The 20,274-nt window shown below is 45.0% G+C and overlaps 2 protein-coding genes across 4 annotated transcripts in view; one reads left to right on the top strand and one right to left on the bottom strand.

Annotated features, from left to right (window-relative positions):
* The first annotated feature begins 8,468 nt into the window (after window positions 1-8,468).
* On the top strand, window positions 8,469-16,561 carry Avpi1 (arginine vasopressin-induced 1). 2 transcript variants are annotated; one of them, XM_013506192.1, is made up of 3 exons: window positions 8,469-8,619; window positions 14,784-15,079; window positions 15,991-16,561. In XM_013506192.1, the coding sequence occupies exons 2-3, from the start codon at window positions 14,793-14,795 to the stop codon at window positions 16,151-16,153; spliced, it is 450 nt and encodes a 149-aa protein (XP_013361646.1). In that variant the 5' UTR covers window positions 8,469-8,619; window positions 14,784-14,792; the 3' UTR covers window positions 16,154-16,561. The 2 variants fall into 2 exon arrangements, with proteins under 2 accessions (XP_013361646.1, XP_005407676.1); XM_005407619.2 differs by having other exon boundaries at window positions 8,471-8,619; window positions 15,994-16,561.
* The window catches only part of Pi4k2a (phosphatidylinositol 4-kinase type 2 alpha), a gene marked incomplete in the record, with an annotated part of 31,757 nt that continues 26,568 nt past the window's right edge, over window positions 15,086-20,274 (bottom strand). The window contains 2 exon segments of one of the 2 annotated variants that reach the window (XM_013506191.1): window positions 15,086-15,361; window positions 19,876-20,070. In XM_013506191.1, coding sequence (XP_013361645.1) covers window positions 19,909-20,070 — 162 coding nt within the window. 2 annotated transcript variants of the gene reach the window in all.

Raw genomic sequence — 20,274 nt, 5'->3', positions numbered from 1 at the left:
CTAACTACTGAATTTGATTCAGTTCTCATCCAATTTTGTGACCAGAATCATGGAAAAAATTAAGTTTATAAACTGAGGTACCAGTATTCTTGACTACTTTGAAAGGCATCAAATTTGGTACTGCCCACATTTTGATGTGAAAATTTTGAAACAGTACTTATTTTGAAACACAAGAAAGACCTTATATATGTCAATTGCCTCAAAACCTACTACCCTTTCCAGCCAAAACAATTTGTTTAGTACTCATCAGACTTCCCAGAACCAATTAATAATGAGAGTACTGAAGTGCCACTGTACAATGAATAACTGCCAAAGGTGGCTGACTGGTGCCCTTAGTAAATGGAAAAGTCATATGGGGGCATTCTGTGGGTGACAGCAAATCTGAAAGCAGCCAGCAGCAAAAAAAAAAAAAAAATCCTAGCTGTTGGTAGCTTAGGCACTCAACAATAGTGGTACCCAGGTCAGCTCTGGTAAGGGAAAGCCCAGGTAGTAAAATCCATGTGTAGCCTCCATCCCTACCACCATAGCCACTTTGCTCATGGGCCCATTGAGTAAGAACTTGAGAGACTAGAGAAACAGGCTGACTGTCAGTGCTGTCTATTCTTCAGTCCTCTGTCATAAATTGAGCTAGATCATCTTGACATTCCATAAAACATGTTGATCTGTTATGCTACTAGTATTATTCTCAATTGGTCTGCTAATCAGGAAATAACAAATACTTTAGATGCCTTTGTAAAACTTACATAATACTGAAGGTAGGAGAAAAACCCCACAAAAACAGATGGACTATCCATTTTGGTGACGTTTCTGGAGCATTCAATAGCTTGAACAAACTCAGGATAGGCCTCCTGTAGTGCAAGATGTTTACACTTCACACCCTGCCAAAAAGGACCAGAGAAAGAAAAGGCTCTGCAGTGTGTTTAGACTGCCACTCTACCACTTAGGGTTAATGACCCAGCCAATTCAATGATACTCAGTCGCCATGGAAAATAAAAATTGTGTATCTACCAGCCATACCCTCTTGATCCTATTAAAAACAAGTTTGTTCAGGTATCAGATGGCATTGGGCTCAAAAAATGAACCATGATTAATTTCAGATAATCATGGTGATTTAATTCCACTTTTTCAATATTTGGTTTAAGGCTGGATGTCTGACTCAGTTTCATCCAATGAAATGCAAGGATAAACTTAATAGAAAAGTTAAAGAAAGAGTTTCATCTAGCACACTGGCACATGACTGTAATCTCAGCACTCTGGGAAGGTAAGGCAAGTTCAAGCCCAGCTTGAGCAACTTAGTGACTTAGAGAGAGCCTATCTCAAAATGAAAAATAAATAGTTTCAATCCCCAGTACTGGGGGAAAAAAAAACTCTTGTTCTCATTGATTAAAACTGACTCATGGAAGGCAGGCATAGGGTGCATGCCTGCAATCCCAACACTTGGGAGGCTGAGGAAGGAGGATTGCTGCAAGTTTGGGGCTATCCTAGACTACATAGTGAATTCAAGGCCAGCCTAAGCCACATAGCAAGACCTTATTTCAAAAAACAAACAACAAAAACCTGACTCATGCACACTTTCAATAGAAATGAGAAGAAAAGCCACAGACTAGGAAAAATATATTTGAAAAAGACAGCCAACAAAGGACTGAAATCCAAAATACACAAAGAACTCTTTAAACACTCAACAATAAGAAAATAAGAAGTCCAATTTTAAAATGGGCAGAAGATCTAAAAAGTCACTTCACCAAAGATATACACATGACAAATAAGCCTATAAAAGGATGACCAATATTATATGTACTTAGGGAACTACAAACTAAAACAATAAAGTGATACCACTATTCACCTAATAGAATTAGTGAAATCCAAAACACTGGTAACACTAAATGTTAGCAATGATATGGAGCAGCAGGAACTCTCATTCATTGCTGGTGGGAATGTAAAATGGTGCAGCCACTTTGGAAGACAGTTTGGTAGTTTCTCATATAACTAATCATAATTTTACTATACAATGAGCCAGCAATTGTCCTTAGTATTTACCTAAATGAGTCAAAAACTTATCAACAAACAAAAATCTACACAATGGTGTTTATAACAGCCTTATTCATAATGATCAAACTTGACAGAAATCAAAATGTAAGTAGGTGAATGGATAAACTGTGGCATATACTGACAATGGGATACTATTCAATGCTAAGAAGAAATGAACTATCAAGTCAAAACAAGGCATGGAGGAAGCTTAAGTATGTATATTACTAAGTGAAAGCTGTCAAAGTGGAAAAGCTACTGTATGTTCTGTATTTTTTTTTTTTTCTTTTCGAGACAGGATCTCACTATGCAGTTCAGGCTGGCCTTGAGCTCATTTTGTAGCCCAGGCTGGCCTCAAACTTGCCTCAACTTCTTGAGTGCTGGGATTACAAGCATGCACCACCACGCCTGGCTGTATGATTTTAAATACATATCATGCTGGACAGGCAAAACTGTGGATATGATAAAATTATGGTTGTCAGGGTTGAGGAAGAAGAAAGGGATGACTAGGAACAACAAAGGATTTTTAGGAGAGTGAAACTATTTTGCATAACTAATCATAATTACATTAGTGGATCCATGTCACTATACATTTATTAAAGCCCATAGCACCAAGGGTGAACTCTAATGTAAGTTATGGACTTTGGGTACAATGATGTGTCAGTGTAGGTTCACTAATTACAACAAATGTACCTGTTATAGTTGGGATCTAGAATGTCTCTCAAAGGCCCATATGTTAATGACTTTGTTCCCAGCCCATGGCTCCACTGGAGGTAGTAGAAACTTTAGGTAGGTGGGTTATAGTAGAAATAAGTTAGTTCACTAGGGACATGTCCTTGAAGGAGGTATTGGGACCCAGAATTTTCTTTTCTTTGCTTCCCAGATGCTATCATGTAAGACTTCCTTCACCATGTGCTCCTGCCATGGTGAGCCACCACAGCCCAAAGTAATGGAGCCAAGAGACCATGGACTAAAACCTGTGAAACCATAACCCAAAGTAAATCTTTCCTACTTTAAGTTGATTTATCTCAAGTATTTTGTCACAGCAACAGAAAGCTTACTAAAACACTACTATTCTGGTGGAGGATGCTGGTGAGGGGGAAGCCATGCAGGTGTGGAGTGTGGGGTATATGGGAATTCACTATACTTTCAGTTCAATTTTGTTGTGAACTTGCTCTAAAAAATAGTCTATTTTAAGAACTTGATGCATAGGAAGGAATATAGTCCTTGTTGAATTTTACTCATAGAACTGCTGCAGCCAGCAGTGGTTTGTGGGGAGAGATATTGCCAATGTGCTGAGGATGACAGAACATAATACTGAATGACATCATTGCCCTGCTGAATAAGTCATTCCAGAAATCCCCTGCCTCTGACCTGCTTGTGATGTGAGAAAACAAGCTTCTCCTCATTAAGTCAGTTTAGTTGGCATGATACAAGCCCTCCTGACCCACTCTTCACCATTTCCCGCTCTGCTATTGCCCTACTTTGACTACATCAGGAGGTTCTCTTTCACACAGCTTTCAGCTGGGGTTGCCCAATAAATACATCTGTTAGAAGTCGAAGGGCAACAAAAGAGTTAACAAATGTTTCCTTCCAGAGCCTTGACTGAAGATGCTGGGTCTTCTGTTTCTTGGAATCAAAAGCATTCTAATAATACATGTGCTCTCTGTCTTTGAGATGATTCACTTATTATTTATGTTTCCCAGGTTTATTAAGGGCTGATTGACAAATAAAATTGTACTTATTCTGCCTGGCAAGCACAAGGTCCTGAATTTGATTCCCAGGACTAAAAATAAATAAATAAATAAATAAAAATTATATTTATTTAAGGTATACAACAGGGCTTTTTGATACCTTGTAAGTTTCTATGGCTTGAATGTGTTCCCTAAAGTTCATGTGCTAGAAACTTCATCCCTAAAGCAACAGTGTTGACAGGTGGTGTCTAATAAGAGGACAGTAGGTCATGAAGGTTCAGTCCTCACAAATACATTAATGTCAATACCACCAGAGTAGACTATTGTCTTGTTATCCGGATGGTGAGGTCAGCTCCCTCTTACGCACTGATTGTTTCCTCTCTTCTCCTCTTCTCTCCTCTCTTTTCCTGTTTCTCTTCTCCTCTCTTCCCTTCTTTCCTGTCCACTCCTCCTCTTCCTGCTCCTTTTCTTCCTCCTCCTCCCCCCCTCTTTCTTCCTCTCTGTCTCTCCCCCGCTACACACACACACACACACACACACACACACACACACACACACGTTAGAAGCAGTCAAGCCAGGAAGAAAGAGATAGATCCCTCATCAGAAACTGAAGCAGCTGGCATCTTGATCTTAGATTTCTCAGCCCCCAGAATTATGAGAAAATAAATTTCTCTAGTGGAAGCCACCCAATGTTTGGGACTTTTTTTAGTAGTGGCTCAAGCATATTATGCTTTAAATTTGATCTACATGAATGGTGGGTTTGTGGGGATTTTTTTGTTTGTTTTTTAGTGTTTCTATAAAGTACCATTTGTCTGTGAGAGTTGGATATTTTCTGCCTGTCCAGATGGTAAATTCCAAAAAGAAGGCTGCCGTCTAAGTTGCTTTGTGTAATGTCATAAGCAGAAGGATGATTTTAAAAAACAGCTTAGAATGGTCATTATCATTTTTCAAAAAAAGCCAGCGTTGACTCATATATCATAGTGCAGCTTGTCAGTAGAGTGTGAAAGTCTTTTCTGCTCTTTCTAGAACAGGATACATGCCAATTAGAAACTCACGTCAAGTCTCAGTATCACTGGGGGACCGGAACTGTCCAGCTGCCTGAACAACTGCAGGAGATGAAGCAAGAGGAGTCCAGTGCTGGCTTGGCATTTGTACCAAGGTACAGCTGTCCCCCAGTATTTGTGGAAGGATGGCTTTTAGGATCTCTGCAAATACTCAAGTCTCTGACACAAAACAATGTAGTATTTGTATAGAATCTAAATGCATCCTCATATACTTTGAAGCATCTCTAGATTACTTATAAAATTTAATACATTGTAAATGCTACATAGGTTGTTGTTATATTGCATAGTTAGGGAATAATGACAAGAAAAAGGTCTGTACATGCTCAGTACAGAAGCAATTTATTTTTCAAATATTTCTTTTTTGTTTGGTTTGTCTTCTTTTTATCATTTTTATTTTTCAAATATTTTCAATCCAGGGTTAGCTGAAGCACCCAGCCTATTAAGCACTCATCCTAGAGTGTCTCACTTCATCCTCACAGCAACACTTAATTATCAAGATAAATAATATCTTAAAGCTGTATTTTAAGAAATTAAAATTAATGCAGAGGTGGGTATAATTATTGTTATTTTAGTCATTTATTAATTCATTCATTCTTCAGAGCTGGGGATTGAACCCAGGGTCTCACACATGCCAACCATACAGTCTACTGTGGCTCTATACCTCCAGCTCTGAGCATTCCCACTTTAAAAAGAAGAAAGTTGAGAGACAGGAAGTTTAAGTCACTTGCTTAAGGCTGAACAGGTAAGACCCATCTCCCAGACTTTATTTACTTTTAGGGTAAAAACAGCACTGAGATGAAACATGTGGGAGCCTTATACAAAAGGAAAAATATACACCATAGTATGTACGTACTTATCCAACATCCTCCCGTATTCAAACCCCAATGGAAAAAGTAGATATAAGTACTACAAACAAACAAAAAAAAATGGCTACATTTAAATTCCCATGTTCACATGCCATTTTCGTTTTCTAAGACCACTACAATGGCAGTCTATCTGAGAACTGTTAGTTCATTAGGGAAACTTGAAGGGGAGATCGGAACCCAGACCCTTCCCTTGTTTGCTTCCCAGTTGCTATGATGTAAGCAGACTTTTTCCACCATATGCTCCCACCATGATGTGCTACTACAGGTTCAAAGTAACAGAGCCAAGAGACCATGGACTGAAACCTGTGAAACTATGAACCAAAACTGGCTGATTGGAAATGGCTTGTTCCCATTACAAAATATGTGAAGTCATAAACAAACAATAACTTACCATTTTCAAACTTTTTGATTTTCTTTTTATCATGGATACTTTGCATTCATTTTAATTTTTAAAAATATTATATTAAGATGTTATTTACCTTGTTTATTAAGTTTTTTGGAGCCTTTTCAAATTTTATGCCTGAGTAGAGTTCCTTATCCACTTCACTTAATCTGGGTTCTGGAGTAAAAACAGGTCTTGGCTTGAATGACACCAGCTGACATTCCTCAAAGTCAACCTTCTCTAAACAGAGCCCTGTTTATTGACGGTTCTTGTCTCCAGCGCTATCATGTGTGTCCCAGATGTCCCTCTCCTGGTGAGGCCTTGTGTGGCCCACTCAACTGTGGAAGTACCCTATATTCTCCTCGTAAATATTTAATCATAAAGTTGTAACACTGGAAATGTTGCCATTCATATGCCTGAAAAAATGTTTGTAAACACCAGATACTCTCCATCCAGGCTTAACTGCATCTGACTCTGAAGCCACAAGCTCCCAGTTTCTACCCTGGGATGCTCATCTAGCTCATAGCCTCAGGATTCCTAGGTTCTCCAAGCACTGATAGGCCATGAGCTGGCTTTCCTATTGCTTAGAGTGGGCTAGAGAGAGTTCCTGGCTCAGAAGCCTTGCCTTCCCACTCTGTTATGACCTGTTAAGGAACCCAAAAAATGTAGGCCCCTAATGAATGATTTTGAATAAGTACAAAAGTTTAAGTATTGTCTTGTTTAGCTTACTGGCCCAAAGTCACACAGATGATGCAAGATTATAATCTATGTGACATTTTGGTTTTGAAGCCCATTCTGACCACAGCACTGACTGTCCTCCCCTCCCCCTATACAGTCTTCTTACCAAGCAGTTGGCTGAAAGACTTTACAGCAATACTTTTTATTGGAAACGGGCACTGCTGATTTGTTTGTTCTTTTCACCATTTTCCTGGGGCTTAAGAAAAAGCAGAGAAACCATTGTCAAAACCCTTTTCACTAGAGCATACTTGGGTGATTCTGCTTTTGTACAGAGGGACAGAAAGAGGAATTCTAATCAGGGGAGAGGAAGAACAGTTTCCAAAAATCCCCTTCACCCCGGAAAAAGGAACCCACAAACTCCAATGTGCTGCTTCTTCCCGGAAAAGTGAAAAAGAGATCTCTGTGTCATATCCAGGCACTCTTCTCAAACATTTCTAGACAAGGATACAAACTCCTTCATCTTCCAAGGAAGAAAATAAGCATTTAACAAGAGCCTAATGGTTACCCTAATCTGCTCCATCCTTCTACAAGCTGCAGTTCCAAGCTGCAGGAGGAGTGACCTTCTAAAAACACAGATTTGTCACCAGGGTAAAACGAGCTAGTCTTTTTAAAGTGCTGACTGGCATTACTAGCACATAATAAGTGCTAGGGATGCCGTTTACTAAATACCTATCATGCTATTGCTTGCTTTAACCCCTCTGAGGATCAAATGAAAACCTGTTCATTGCCTACACCCTGCGCTGCCTTGCTATAGTATAGCACTACTCCCGAGGCCTCATTTCAATTCTGATCAAGATTATGTCCTGACCCTGGACATGCCCTCTTTAAACACTCTTTTCCCCTACCATTTCCTCTTCATTGTAACAACTTCAACTACTCCGTTATGTCTCCCCTTTTATGCTATTTCTACAGCCTTCCAGGACCTCCCAGAGGGAACTTGGGCTCTTCAGTTTACCCGCTGATAGCATAACATTGATCACAATTGTAACCGCGTATTGTTTTAGGTTATTTGGTGTTTGCCTCCCTTCCTAGGCTATGAAGTCCCCAAGGGCAAGGGCTCTAGCTCTGTTACTACCTTTTAAGGAACCCTGACAGGGTAGATCCCTAATGAAGGGTTTCGAATAAGTATGAAAATTTAAGTACTGTCTCGTTTAGGATACCGGGCCAAAGTCGCACAGATGATACAAGATTAGAATCTATTTGGCTTTGAAACCCATTTAGACGGCAGAAATGACTGCCTCCCCGCCCCGAGGTCAGAGCACAGGTGGGCTGGGAGGTGAGAGGAGTGTTTTAGGAGCTGCAGAGTAGAAAGAGCCCCATAAGGACACGCGCCGCAAAGAACTCGTGCCGCACGCGCTGGCCTCGGCCCAGAAGGGGCATCTGTCACGTGTATCCTGCCGGGCCAGCCGCAGCCGCACCCGGGGACAGGAATGCGGCCCCGCCCAGCTCCCGCGACAGCAAAACCGCTCTAGCCCTGGGGACTGACGTCAAGGTCTGGGGCCACTACGGGCTAGGCGCGAGGGTGGCCGGGCGGAGGGAAGTGCCCGCGAGGACACGCCCCTTGCCGCTGCTCTGCCGCTGATTGGACCGCGGGAATCTCTGCGCAGCTTTTCTGGAGGCCGGCGGAGGGGCGGAGCCCGACACGCCTCCTCCCCTCTGCCGCAGCTGATTGGTCCGTGAAGTCTCCGCGTTGGGTTTTGGAAGGCTCGCCTTGGAGCTCAGAGTAAGGCTGGGGCAGAGGATTGGCTGGCTGTTCCGGGGCTCCGAGCGCTTTCTCCGGGGAACCGCGGCTGCGATCGAGGTGGTTTGGGCTGGCTCGGAGCTGCGTGTGGCCCGCCTTGGGCAACCAGGTATGTACGTCGGAGGTGGAAGGGGGCGGGTGGACAGCCAGAGTCCGGAGGTCCCCGGCTACACACGACAGATCTACTTGGGGACCGTCGTTCGGCGGAGCGGCCTCATCTGAGCCCCGGAGACCAACCCGTGCTGTCCGTGTCCTGTGTTACCTCGGCTAGAATACCCTCTCCCAGTCCTGGTCCTGGCGAGCACCTTCGAGGCAGGAAGCCCTAGCTGCGCCTGCCCTCTCAAAGGCAGGGTTGGGATGGGCGCATTTTAGCTTGACCCATCCCGATTTGACGTCTGTCAGAGCTGCCCTTCAGCCTAGTGCATAACTGCTGTAACTGCCCCGGGGCGGTGGAGTGCGAGGGATACCGAGGCAGGCTTGGGAGACCTGACTTTGGATCCTTGCGACTTCCAAAATCCGCAGAAGCTAATAGAGGGTTCCGAAAGGTTTCAGAACCTTCTGGGGCCTTCTTTCCCCTGAAGACCTCCTTAGCCATCTGGCAGGAACAAAAATAGCAGTGGTTGAGAGCATGGGCACTGGGGTCAGATCACCTGTGTTCATATTCCAGTCTTCATCATCTACCTTCTTATGACTTTGGGCAAGTTGCTTAACCTTGATAGACTCAGCTCTCTAGTCTGTAAAGTGGGCTTAACAATACTGTCCTCTCATAGGAGAGATGTAATGATCCTGCTACCTCGTGTGAGGACCAAAATGCCCCTCTGGAAGTGCTCTTGCACTTTCTGTGCTTGACACGGAAAACCACATCACAGTTTAGTCACAAAGCTTTGATTTAAATGTATACTGATGAGTTTGTCTCCCTTTGCCTTTTCCCAAGACTGACAGCCCCTCTTGGAGTTTGCTGGTGTCAGTGATAATGAAAATGATCATAATTCTATAGTCCTCTTAGCTAACAGCTTTCCCCTTATATCATTCATTCACTCAACCAACATACAATATAGAGAATGTCTGTTGTATGCCAGGTACTAGGATGAATGCCTTAAATACTTCATCTTCCTTATTCCATGAAGTACTTTTTTCCTCCCAATTTTGATGATGAGCAAACGGAAGCAGGAGAAAACAAGACTTGTTTAAAATCACCCAGTTAGACACACTGCCAGAACTCAAGGTTGTTGCACTATTGAAAAAAATTATTCCTAGATCTAGTAACATATTTTCAGATCATGTCTGAGAACTGGTCTGAGGAAAACACCCACTTTGTTTGTTTTCCACCTCGTGGAGCACAGATTCTGAGACTCAGTGGCATCTAGAGCCCACCTAGTCGTTCAGACTGGGCTCTCATTTGAGAAGCAACAGATTTTGGCTGCTGTCCAGTGGTATGTCTGTGCAGAGTAGCAGGCCAGGCCACAACTGTTGATTTGGGCCTTGGGCCAGAGCCTCCAGTTATTTTTCTAAGAGGCCCTTGGCCTCTGATTACAGAGATTATTGCCATCACTGAGATTATTCAAAGAGGACACACTGAGTAGGGACCAGGAGTTGCCGAGCTGACCCCAGAGTACTCTGCCCCTCATGGTTACCTGCATTTCTGGGACTCCAGTGAATGGATGTCAGAACTCACTTTATATGTTACAAAGAATGGTCAGTTGTGCACCATATTGATAGATTGCAAATTCATTGCTGGTTGAGTCACTTTTTAAACATATTTTTTTGTGAGCGAACTACAGTTCTTCACTTGTTGCCTGATTTAAAGCAAGTTGAATCTTGTCATTTTCAACATCTGATATTTACTTTGAGAGTTCATTTTTAGTTGGTGTCATATTGAAGTATTTTGCAATTAGTCTTTATTCATTTGGGTACAGATCCATACTTATGTTCTTATATGTCAGCTCTGAAATGAAAGATCCACTTGTAATGGTTCCTGTTTTACATTTTTCATTGTTCAAGTATATACTAACCTTCCTGGATTAAGGCCTTGACCAGGAAATTAAAGGGAAAGTAACTATTGAACACACTCAATGAGATAGGAAATGCTTCTTTTGATAATAAAAATGTTTGACTCATTACTTCAGTTTTCCCAAAGTTTAACATCTACTGCTACCAAGAATCCACCTGTTTTTATTCCCAGCCTCACTCTACTGCCTGAATCCCGGGGTGGGATGTAGAGCCAAGAATGAAGAGTTTTGAAATCTGGAGGTGCCACCCTTAGCAAATGTTTACAGAGGGAGGGTATGATTCTTCCAGACCTCCCCCCGACTCCAGCCTTGGGAATTGAACCCAGGTCCTCATGCATGCCAGGCAAGCACTCTACCACTGAGCTACTTCCCCAGCCCATTTTATTTTTAGGCAAGGTCTCACTGTTACCCAGGCTGAGCTTGAACTTGTGAGCCTCCTCAGCCTTCTAAGTAACTGAGAGGCCATACCCAGCCCAGGTAGTTTTTGTTGTTACTTTGTAACACAGTTGGCTATAAACTGTTCAGTCAAGGCCCTGGCAGAGGTTGCTGGGACTATCTGGAAAGTCAGCCCAAACCATTTGTTCCCTCAAGACAGCTGCTGCTTTATCTTTGTTGCCATTCTTTCTCAGGGTTGGGGTGGGGGCATTACCTGAGTCTAAGAGGAGGGATATCATCCCTTCTCCTGCCACCAGGCCAGCCTAGAAGTCTACTCTGAGCTTGATCAACAGGGTGCTTTAGAGAAGAATTCTCTGACCTGGTCTCCATGGGAGATGGAGGAGAAAGGAGAATAGGGTCTATGAGTTGGGAGTTTCCTAGCACCTACCTAGCCAGACCTGACCCCACTCACTGTTCCTAGGCCCAAGCTGACAAGTGGCATCATCCTCCCTCTGTACAGACCTAGCTTTGTCATGGTATCACTGACTCTCCACACCAGTGCAAGCCCTCAGGGACTGTCAGCATTAACCTGTTCTTGGAGCAGTAAGAGGGCAACCAGGCCACCGAGGTGCTGTGACTTGCCCGTGGCCTCTCATCCAGGGAGTGGCAGAACCAGGCCAGAAACCCAGGCTTCTGACTCACAAGTTGTTGCTTTGTGCTGGGCTATGGTGTAGTTCTAGATTTATTTTGGGGAAGCTGGGGATTTTCCTCTAAAGAGTGCTGCTGGCTCAAGGCTGGGGGAACAGTCACCCCAGTCAACAGCCTTGATGTGAGTGAGTGGACAAATTCCCTTACTCCTCCCTGTGTGGTAACTCATTGTCCTTTCCTTTCTGCTGGCAGAGTATTAGGTTGGAATAGTGAAGCACTCTTCATGGAAATATGAAGAAATGTGCTCAAGCTTCTTAGCTGTGAAGACAGGTCAGAGGTTTAAATATTAGGCACAGTCACAGAACAGCCTCTGCTCAGCCACTGGTCCTCATATCTGCATCTCAGCTTCCTTTTGCACCTGTACTCAATGGAATCCAGGGCCTTCGCACTTAGCGATATCCCCAACCCTTTTTTTTAAATTTTATGCTTTGAGACAAGGTCTCACTAAGTAGCCCAGATTGGGCTCAAACTTGATCCTCCTGTCTCAGGGTCCTAGAATGCTAGGATTGCAGGCATGCTCCACCACACCTGAGAGAAGAATGGGGCTCACCTGTTACAAAGTAGGACAGGATAAGTATGGAAATTACTGGAGTAATGAGGGTGATTTTTAAGGTAAGGTACAGGGACAAGGGAGGCTGGGAGGCAAGGGACACAGGAGTGCAAGCTGTCTTTAGCTGGCTCCAGCCCCACTGCTTGCAGGAAATGGAGAGTCTACATCACATCCCGGGCCCAGGTACAAAGGTGAAGGCGGCCAAAAAAGAGGGGCATGTGCATTTGTTTAGCTCTTATTGGGTGCCTGATACCACACTACATGCTTTTAATTCCTACTACAATCCTGAGGAGTGGATATTATTACAACACACCCATTTTGCATTTAAGGAAACAGGTACAGAGAGACTGGGTGACTTGCCTAAGGTCACAAAGCTAGGAAGGTAGTAGAGCTGGGATTCAACCCCAGCTTTGCATAATACTGAAGTCCTTGGTCTTCCCAGTCTCTAGGCTCTTTTCCAAACCTGTAGCTTTTGGAGACAAGGATAGAGTGGGGAGATTCTTATGCCTTTAGTATTTAAACTGAAATATCCAGACTAAAGTAGATGATTTCCATCTGTTAGAATGACAAGAGACATTGACACAACAGCCTATCTTCCACTGAACTTGCTTACATCAACTTCTGTCCTTGATAGTATATTCTGAGCTTTGTAGCCTCTTCTTCCCCTCAGTGGGATCTGGATCTCCTGCCCTAGTCCATTGGACTGAGGTTAGATCTGATTGGTCTCTTTCACACTATTTGCTAAATTAGGTAGATCTGATTTAGCCCTGAGGTCTTGAAGACAGGAAGTAGGAGGACCCTTCACAGTTTTATAAATTGAGAAGCAGAACACAGCTTGAACATCCCTAATCTGAAAACCTAAAATGCTCCAAAACTTAAACTTTTGAGTGCTGAAATAAACCAAGTGAGAATTTTTACATCATGCAACTTTGTTTAAATAAGAGGCTGAAATGAAAATATTGCACACATGTACCATCAGGCTGTGTGTATAATGTATATATAAAACATCAATCAATATTGTGTTTAGACTTGGGTCCCACCCCCAAGGTATCTCATTATATGTATGTAAAATCCCCAAATCTGAAAAATTCAGAATCACATACATTTTGGATAAGAAATTACTGGAACAACCTATAAACACTGAGCACTGTCTTATTTCTTTTCTTGTTGCTTGAGACAAAATACCCAACACCCACAAGTTAAAGGAGGAAAGGTTTATTTAGCTCAGTTTGTAGAGGTTTCAGTCCATAGGCAGCTGGCTTTAAGTCAGGGCAGCATGGCAGATGGGCATCACAGAGGAAAAACAGTTCATAGTGTGGCAGGCAGAAGGCAGCAAAGCACCAAGCTACAGCAGTGAAACTGCTTTCTCTTTATATTCCATCCAAACTACAAGTCTATTGATTGGTGCTACCCACACTCAGAGTGTGCTTCTTTTATCTATACCCAGAACTGTACTAAACCAATTGTTATCATATGCCCTTAATTTCAGCTTCACACATACTAGATCCAGCCACCTCCAAAAAGCCCCATCTATGAGCGCAGGAGGCGTTGGGGAAACATCTAGATACAAGGTGTAACACTCCTAAACACTCTCTTCACATCACCCCTATGAAGGGAGTACTAGCACTCAGCTAGCAAGTGCAAGAAGTGGGCTTCCAACCCAAGCAGCCAACTCCATACCCCAACTCTTACCTCTGTGTGAAAAGCCCAGGTCTTCACATCAGAAGTGTCTGACTGTAGTTCAGCTGCACAACCGTGGATGGCAGGTTGGAGGGTAAAATACCTACCTCAAAAGGCTGCTGTGCTTATGACACTTCATTGATGTTATCTGAATAAAGCTCTTGCCCTGGCACATAGTAAGTAACCAACAAATTTGAGCTGTTACTGGGCTTCCTGGTACAGTATCTGCATGAACTCTAGAGCACTTTGTAAGTACTCCTGGCTCTGTGGTTATACTCAGCTTTGTAACCATGACAAGTCATTTAACCAGAGTTAGATTTTATCTGTAACAGGGGGAAAACGGTAATTCTTAACAGTTGCTGTGAATCAAATGAGGTAATACTGATGTCTGAAAAATAAGCATTGTATTATCAGCTTTCCTGATGCTGTGACAAAATACCCAACACTCAAATGAGAAGTTTGACTCATAGTATTTAGTGGATTCAGTCCATGGTTGGGTGGGTTGGGTGGGTTACGTGGATCCAAGGCAGAAATGGTAGGGCAGAAGCGGAGAAAAGGTGCTCATGCCATGGCAGCCAGGAAGCAGAGAGAGGAGGAGCTGCAGAGGGAGATTCTATATACCCCCTAAAGGCACACCCCCTAAAGGCACGCCCCCGCTGGCCCGCCTCCTCAGACGGGGCCCCACAGACTATTCAGCAACTGAACTCATCCATGGATGAATCCAAACAAAACTTTTAGGGGACATTTTAGAGCCAAACTATAAAAAGCACTTGATGAAGTTTTGTTGTAATAATTTCATTTCTCCAAGGTGCTCTGGAAAATTAAGAGTTATTTTAAAGTAAGACACTTCAGTTTGCACCCTGGGAAATAGAAACTAGAAGCTGTTAGTCAGAAACCCCGGCTTTGGGAGGGCCTGTTTAGTGCTGATGTCTCCATGGTTTCTGTCCTCAGAACACCACAATGGGCACCCCAGCCTCCGTGGTGAGTGAGCCACCCCCCTGGCAGGCTCCCACTGAGGCCCGGGGCCGCAAACAGGCCTCGGCCAACATCTTCCAGGACGCTGAGCTGTTGCAGATCCAGGGCCTGTTTCAGCGCAGTGGGGACCAGCTGGCCGAGGAGCGGGCCCAGATCATTTGGGAGTGTGCAGGGGACCATCGTGTGGCAGAGGCCCTGAGGAGGCTGCGCAGGAAAAGACCCCCAAGGCAGAGGCCCCTGGCCCCATCATCGCATCACTGCAGCCGGCTCAGGTAGGTGCCTGGGGCAGCGAGGAGGAGGTGCTGAGTGAAGGGACACTAGTGTGCCTGCTCTGCCATTTCCTGGCTGTGTGATCTGGCACTGGAGACTTGGTCTTCTTGGAAAGTGCCTCCTGGTGAGGTGGTATAAAGTCCACACAGCGCCACCACTTGTTTGGCACCCAAGACTGCTATTACTGTTGGGATCATATGATCCTGTGAACTTCGACAGTAAGAGGTGCCACGGTCCTAGCAGCACCTTCTCCTTTTGCAGTGACTCTTGACCAGGTGGGCATACTGTTTGGGAGAAAAAAATAATAATTCTGTTTACCTGTAGAGTAACAAGCCTAGTCAGACTCCTGGCTGTGGGAATACAGAGAATATGACAGGAATGTACTGCAGAGCCATCATAGGTCACAAGTTGCAGCAACTTTACCTCTAGAGAGCATCTCTCCCTAGGCTTCCTAGTCATCTAACTTTGCCTAGGTCACTGCCAGAGCAGGCCCAGGAACCCAGCTGAACTATTAAACCCACCTCCACAAGTTACTCTCTGGCTTCCGTCCCTCTACTGCCTTCTCTGGGGTCCATAGTCAGAACATCAACCTGAACAGGTCCTCTCCTCTGGGATGGCAAATCTACTGCACTGCTTGTATTACTCCAGTTGATTAGCAGTCTCTGCTTCAAACAGCAGTCACACATGACTAATGGTATCTGCCATGAGTACACAATGAAGGTGAAGACATGCTATCATATCCCCTGATCTAGTCCAGCCCTCCCTACAGCTGAGATACCAGAAAGCTTTGCCTAGTCACACAGAGACAAGCCCTGGTCCCATTTTGCTCTAACAGTGTGTTTTATAGTCTATCATGGTAAGACCCCCTCCTGTTCTCCCTGTTGATGTTGACTTGTCATACACTTGTTCCCAGCAGAATCTCGGAGCCCTGTTCTCCACCTGCCAATCCACAGAGCAGTGCCACAGAGACAACCTCCAGAGAGAAACAGCAGAACTCCAGGAGGACAAGTGCCAGGACCCAACGGAGCTGGAGAAATCCCAGCCCCACGGCCTACCTTCACCAGATCAGACACTGATCCAGGGAAGGGGCCAGGAGTGGCAGGATCTTCCCTAGGAGTCATGGGACTTCGGCCAAAGGGCCTGGGGAGGTGAAGAAGGGAGACTGGAAGCAGGCAGCCCTACACAGGTAAATGAAAGGAAGAGGCCTGCTCAGCTAGGAACAGGACTGCACTGTCCACTGGGCTCTGCACTACATAGGACCCACTGCTCCTGTCTCAGACCTCTTGAACTAACACTACATGGGCTGCATATTTCCCTGGGAGTGACAGGCACTCAGACATAGCATCTCACCACTTCTGTCTCTAACTAATCCACTGGCTACTACTATCACTCAAGATCCAGAAGCCTGTCCCACATGCCCATGCTATCAGGCCAACATAAGGAAACCATAGTTTAAGTGGCAAATAAAAAATTTACATCAAGAACCCTGTGAGTCTGTCATAGAAGGGGAAAATCCAAATAGAGAGCAGAGGCAGAAGGGAGAGGTCCCTAGGAAGGAGAAATCAAGGCTAGACCCTGCTGGTTCCTCATCCCATGTTCTGGAGCCCCTGTGCTACAGCCTCCTTCTGCAGAGGCTGCTGGGTCAGGAAAAGAGAAGGGGGAAGCTGTTGTAGTCAGCCCCACAGAATAGGCAATGGGTCCTTGGCTGAATCTGTGGTCTTAAGTAGTCAATACCAGCACTTCAGGGGACTTCATCCTTAAGGTCATCCAACCCAAGGTAGGGCAAGAGTTGGACCAATCATTCTTAAATACCCATTCTTAAGAACCTGCTATCCTAGATTCTCCACCACCTACAAACCTTGAAGGTTTTTTCCTATTTTGGCTATACCTCAAAATCTTGTCAGCATTCCTCTCTCCTCCCCACCCCTCCTACCTCCCAGATTACCACAGCACCATTCAAAATAAGCAAAGGTTCCATAGGCCAGGGATACACAGGGCATAGCTGCCCTCTGGTGGCCAAGAAAAGCCACTCCTACCCAAGTATATGTCCACATCTTACCCTAAAGCCTTGGTGCTAGATGATTTTAGATAACAGGATTATTTCTGGCTTTTAGGAAGCAGTTGGAGCAAATACTAGAGTCCCTAGTAGGGGAAAATCTCATAAAAGAGATTAGTATTTCTTCCATTAATATTCACACTAAAGAGGATACGTATGAGTAATGATAATGTCCCATCAGTACAAACTCTGGTCCAATTCTGAAATGAACTGTGAAAACATAGTTTTCAGAGGACTGGGACTTGGGAAAGAGAACCAGAGTCTCCCTCTACCAGGGTAAGTTGCTTCAGGAGCCATGTCTCTCCAACTCCATGGAAAAAGATTTCTTTGTCCTTAAAACTGCATTCTACCCTCTTTGTGTTTCTTCCTACAAAAAGAACTGGACAAAAAGGTCAGAATTGGATTTATTATTCATACATTTGCATTGATTTAAATATATTACATACAGTTTCTACAGTGCATTAGAAGAATGGTATGGGGCAGCAGCACACACAGCCCAGCCTCCACTCCTTGAAGAGCGGGGACAGGCCGATGGCCGGAAGAATGATGGGCCGTTCTGGGAGTGCTACCAGAAGCCTGCCCTGGCACATGGGGTCCTTGGGTCCTCCAAAATCCACACTCACAGCAACCTGAGTACAGGCTTCAAGGGAGAGAGGAGGCAGGCCAGGAAAGGATCCCCATATCCTGGCTCACCAGGCCTGGGATGGGCTCCCTTCTTACACTGGACCCAATGTCCTCCTGATCACAGAGCTGATCTGGAGCAGTATAGTACAGACGTGGCTGGTGAAACACCAAAGGCCTCTTCACGCAGGAAGCCTTGCCAACAGGTTCACACAAACCTGTCTGCAGGGAGGTACACACACCTGGGCAACCTACTGGCTCCTGCACTCAGAAGACAAGATTCTCTCATACATGGTTCCCCAGGCCAGAACCTAGGTAGGCTAGATGGGATTGTCAGGGCAGGGCACACAGGGAGCAGTGACTTTGTCCACAGATACGCATATCCAGTGCTCAGAGACTTCCGGCCAGCTGGGTGGAAGTCCAGGACAAGCCAGCTCCGGGGAGCTGGAATGGCTGGGAAGTGACGTGGCCCAGGTTCTAGGAGGGCTGTAAGTCTCTGCTCTGTCTCCTGGATAGAGGAAGCCAGGTAAGCAGGGGACACACAGCCACAGTCCTTACTCTCTTTCTTTGGTTGTTTTTCAAACCTTCAAAATTAGTTTCTTTTCAAGGCTGATTGACCAATCACAGGGTACCAGAACTGCGAAGTGTCCATAGCGTAAGGTACAGCTGCCCCTCAGTCGCAGGGGGCACCCTTTTTACTCCCTCCTGAGGCCATTCTTTGCTTTGGTGTAGAAAGGACTCGCACACCTGGCAAGCAAGGACAGGTGAGGGAAAAGACATGGAAGCAAGATGTACACTGAGCTGGGCAGGCACGAGGGGACAGTATGAAGGCCTCTCTCCTCTGGGCCTTGCCTTTCTCAAGAAGCCATGGAAAAACCAGGCCAGGGCAAGAAGCCAGGGAGCAGAGGAATAAAAGGCAGAATACACATCCTGTTGCCTCCAAGCAGCAGTGGTAGCACATAAAGAAGTCCAAGGGTGAGATATTCTGTTCTTGTGAGAGCTGAGGCCACCCAGACCCCTCATAGAGACCTACTCTAGAACCTAAACTGAACTCCTAAGTCAAAAAAAGCTGGGGAAAAAATACTTAGAACAATAGAAACAAATTAGAGAACTGTAGCTAAGGACTCAAGAAGCAAGCCTGGGATTAAATCCCCTACAGATTACTTACAGCTCCCAGCATGCACTAGGCCATGTGGATCACCTTCACATGCTGGGTGTTAACCACCTATTAAAACAGAACAGTGGGGCACAGTGGGGCATGCCTATAATCCCAGTACTAAGGGAGGCTGAGACAGAAGAGTTTAACTTGTACCTTAGCGAGACCCTATCTCAAAAATAAAAAGGGCTGAGGATATAGTTCAGTGTAGAGTGCCCCTGGTTTCAAGAGTTTTGAGCCCCAGTACCAGGAAAAAAAAAAAAGCAAAACAGAAATTATAAGATCAGCCCCTCCCACCTATGCTTGAGTGACAGGTAAACTACAACAAGGCAGAGAGGAGGTTCTGCAGATGTAGGTTCTGGGTGTTGCAGAGCAAAAGCTGCCTGCCAAGGAAAGCCAACCACCACACTGATGGGAAGAGCAGAGGAAGATTTGGCAAAAACCCAAAGGAAGTGTGGTTTCTGTCTCTCCCAGCACTGCGAGCCACCCAGTGGTCCTCTGACATATGTCTGTTCCTGGAAGTGTGCAACTGCCACACACCCAAATGTCTGGGTCTATACAAATTTAGGTCTGGATTAAAGGTTTCTCATATGAGATTAAAGGTTTCTCATATGAGAGGCTCTGGATTCTGCTACAAGCATTTAAATTTGTGGCTTTTTTTTTCTGATGCAGAATATAACAAGGAATTGCAATGGAGGAGGGCATCAGGGAGGGATGGACTGTCCCAGCCTGCCATCAAGAGATGCTAGAAGGGAGTTGCTCCTCAACCACCTGGACTCTTTAACTGCAGCGTCCCCAATACTTGGCAGGGCTCAGGAGCACTCCCAGTCCCTGGTTGTGCTTCTCCCTGTGGGTGGGAAAGCCCGAAGGAGGTGGCGAGCAGAGAGGGAGGGCTCCAGGGCTAGCAAACGCGCTGCTCCCCAGGGGCTTCTCGGGCTTCCCTGCACCTGGATGCCTGTGCGCACCTCACACAAGCTTGCCTTCACCTGCCTGCAGGGCTACCACCACGAAAAGAAGGGCTTCCGACTCTGAAAGCTCTGGGTGTAGGACTCGCTAGCAGACCGTTGATGGGAACGGGCCGTCTCAACAATCACAGGCGGCATCTGGACAAGGTGCAGGGGACTCTTGTTGTCTTTCAGCGCTTGTGTCAGATTTAGGATCTGCAGTGGGAAAAAGATGGATGAGAGATGGCATGGGCACTCCAAGTCTGCCTCTGTAGGGAGGCCAGCAGGTAGAGTCCTCCTATAAACCAACAAAAAATAAACACACCAATGGAAAATCACACAAGTAGCTATTTACAACAGTAGAAAGACAAATGGGTACTAAACAGAAAATGGAAACCTCTGTAGATTTTTTTTTTTTTT

The sequence above is a fragment of the Chinchilla lanigera genome, unplaced genomic scaffold (assembly GCF_000276665.1).
Source record: "Chinchilla lanigera isolate Chin_1 unplaced genomic scaffold, ChiLan1.0 scaffold00106, whole genome shotgun sequence".
Taxonomy (NCBI): Eukaryota; Metazoa; Chordata; class Mammalia; order Rodentia; family Chinchillidae; genus Chinchilla; species Chinchilla lanigera.
The sequence above is the reverse complement of the archived record's forward strand: the minus strand, read 5'-3'. Positions and strand labels throughout refer to the sequence as shown.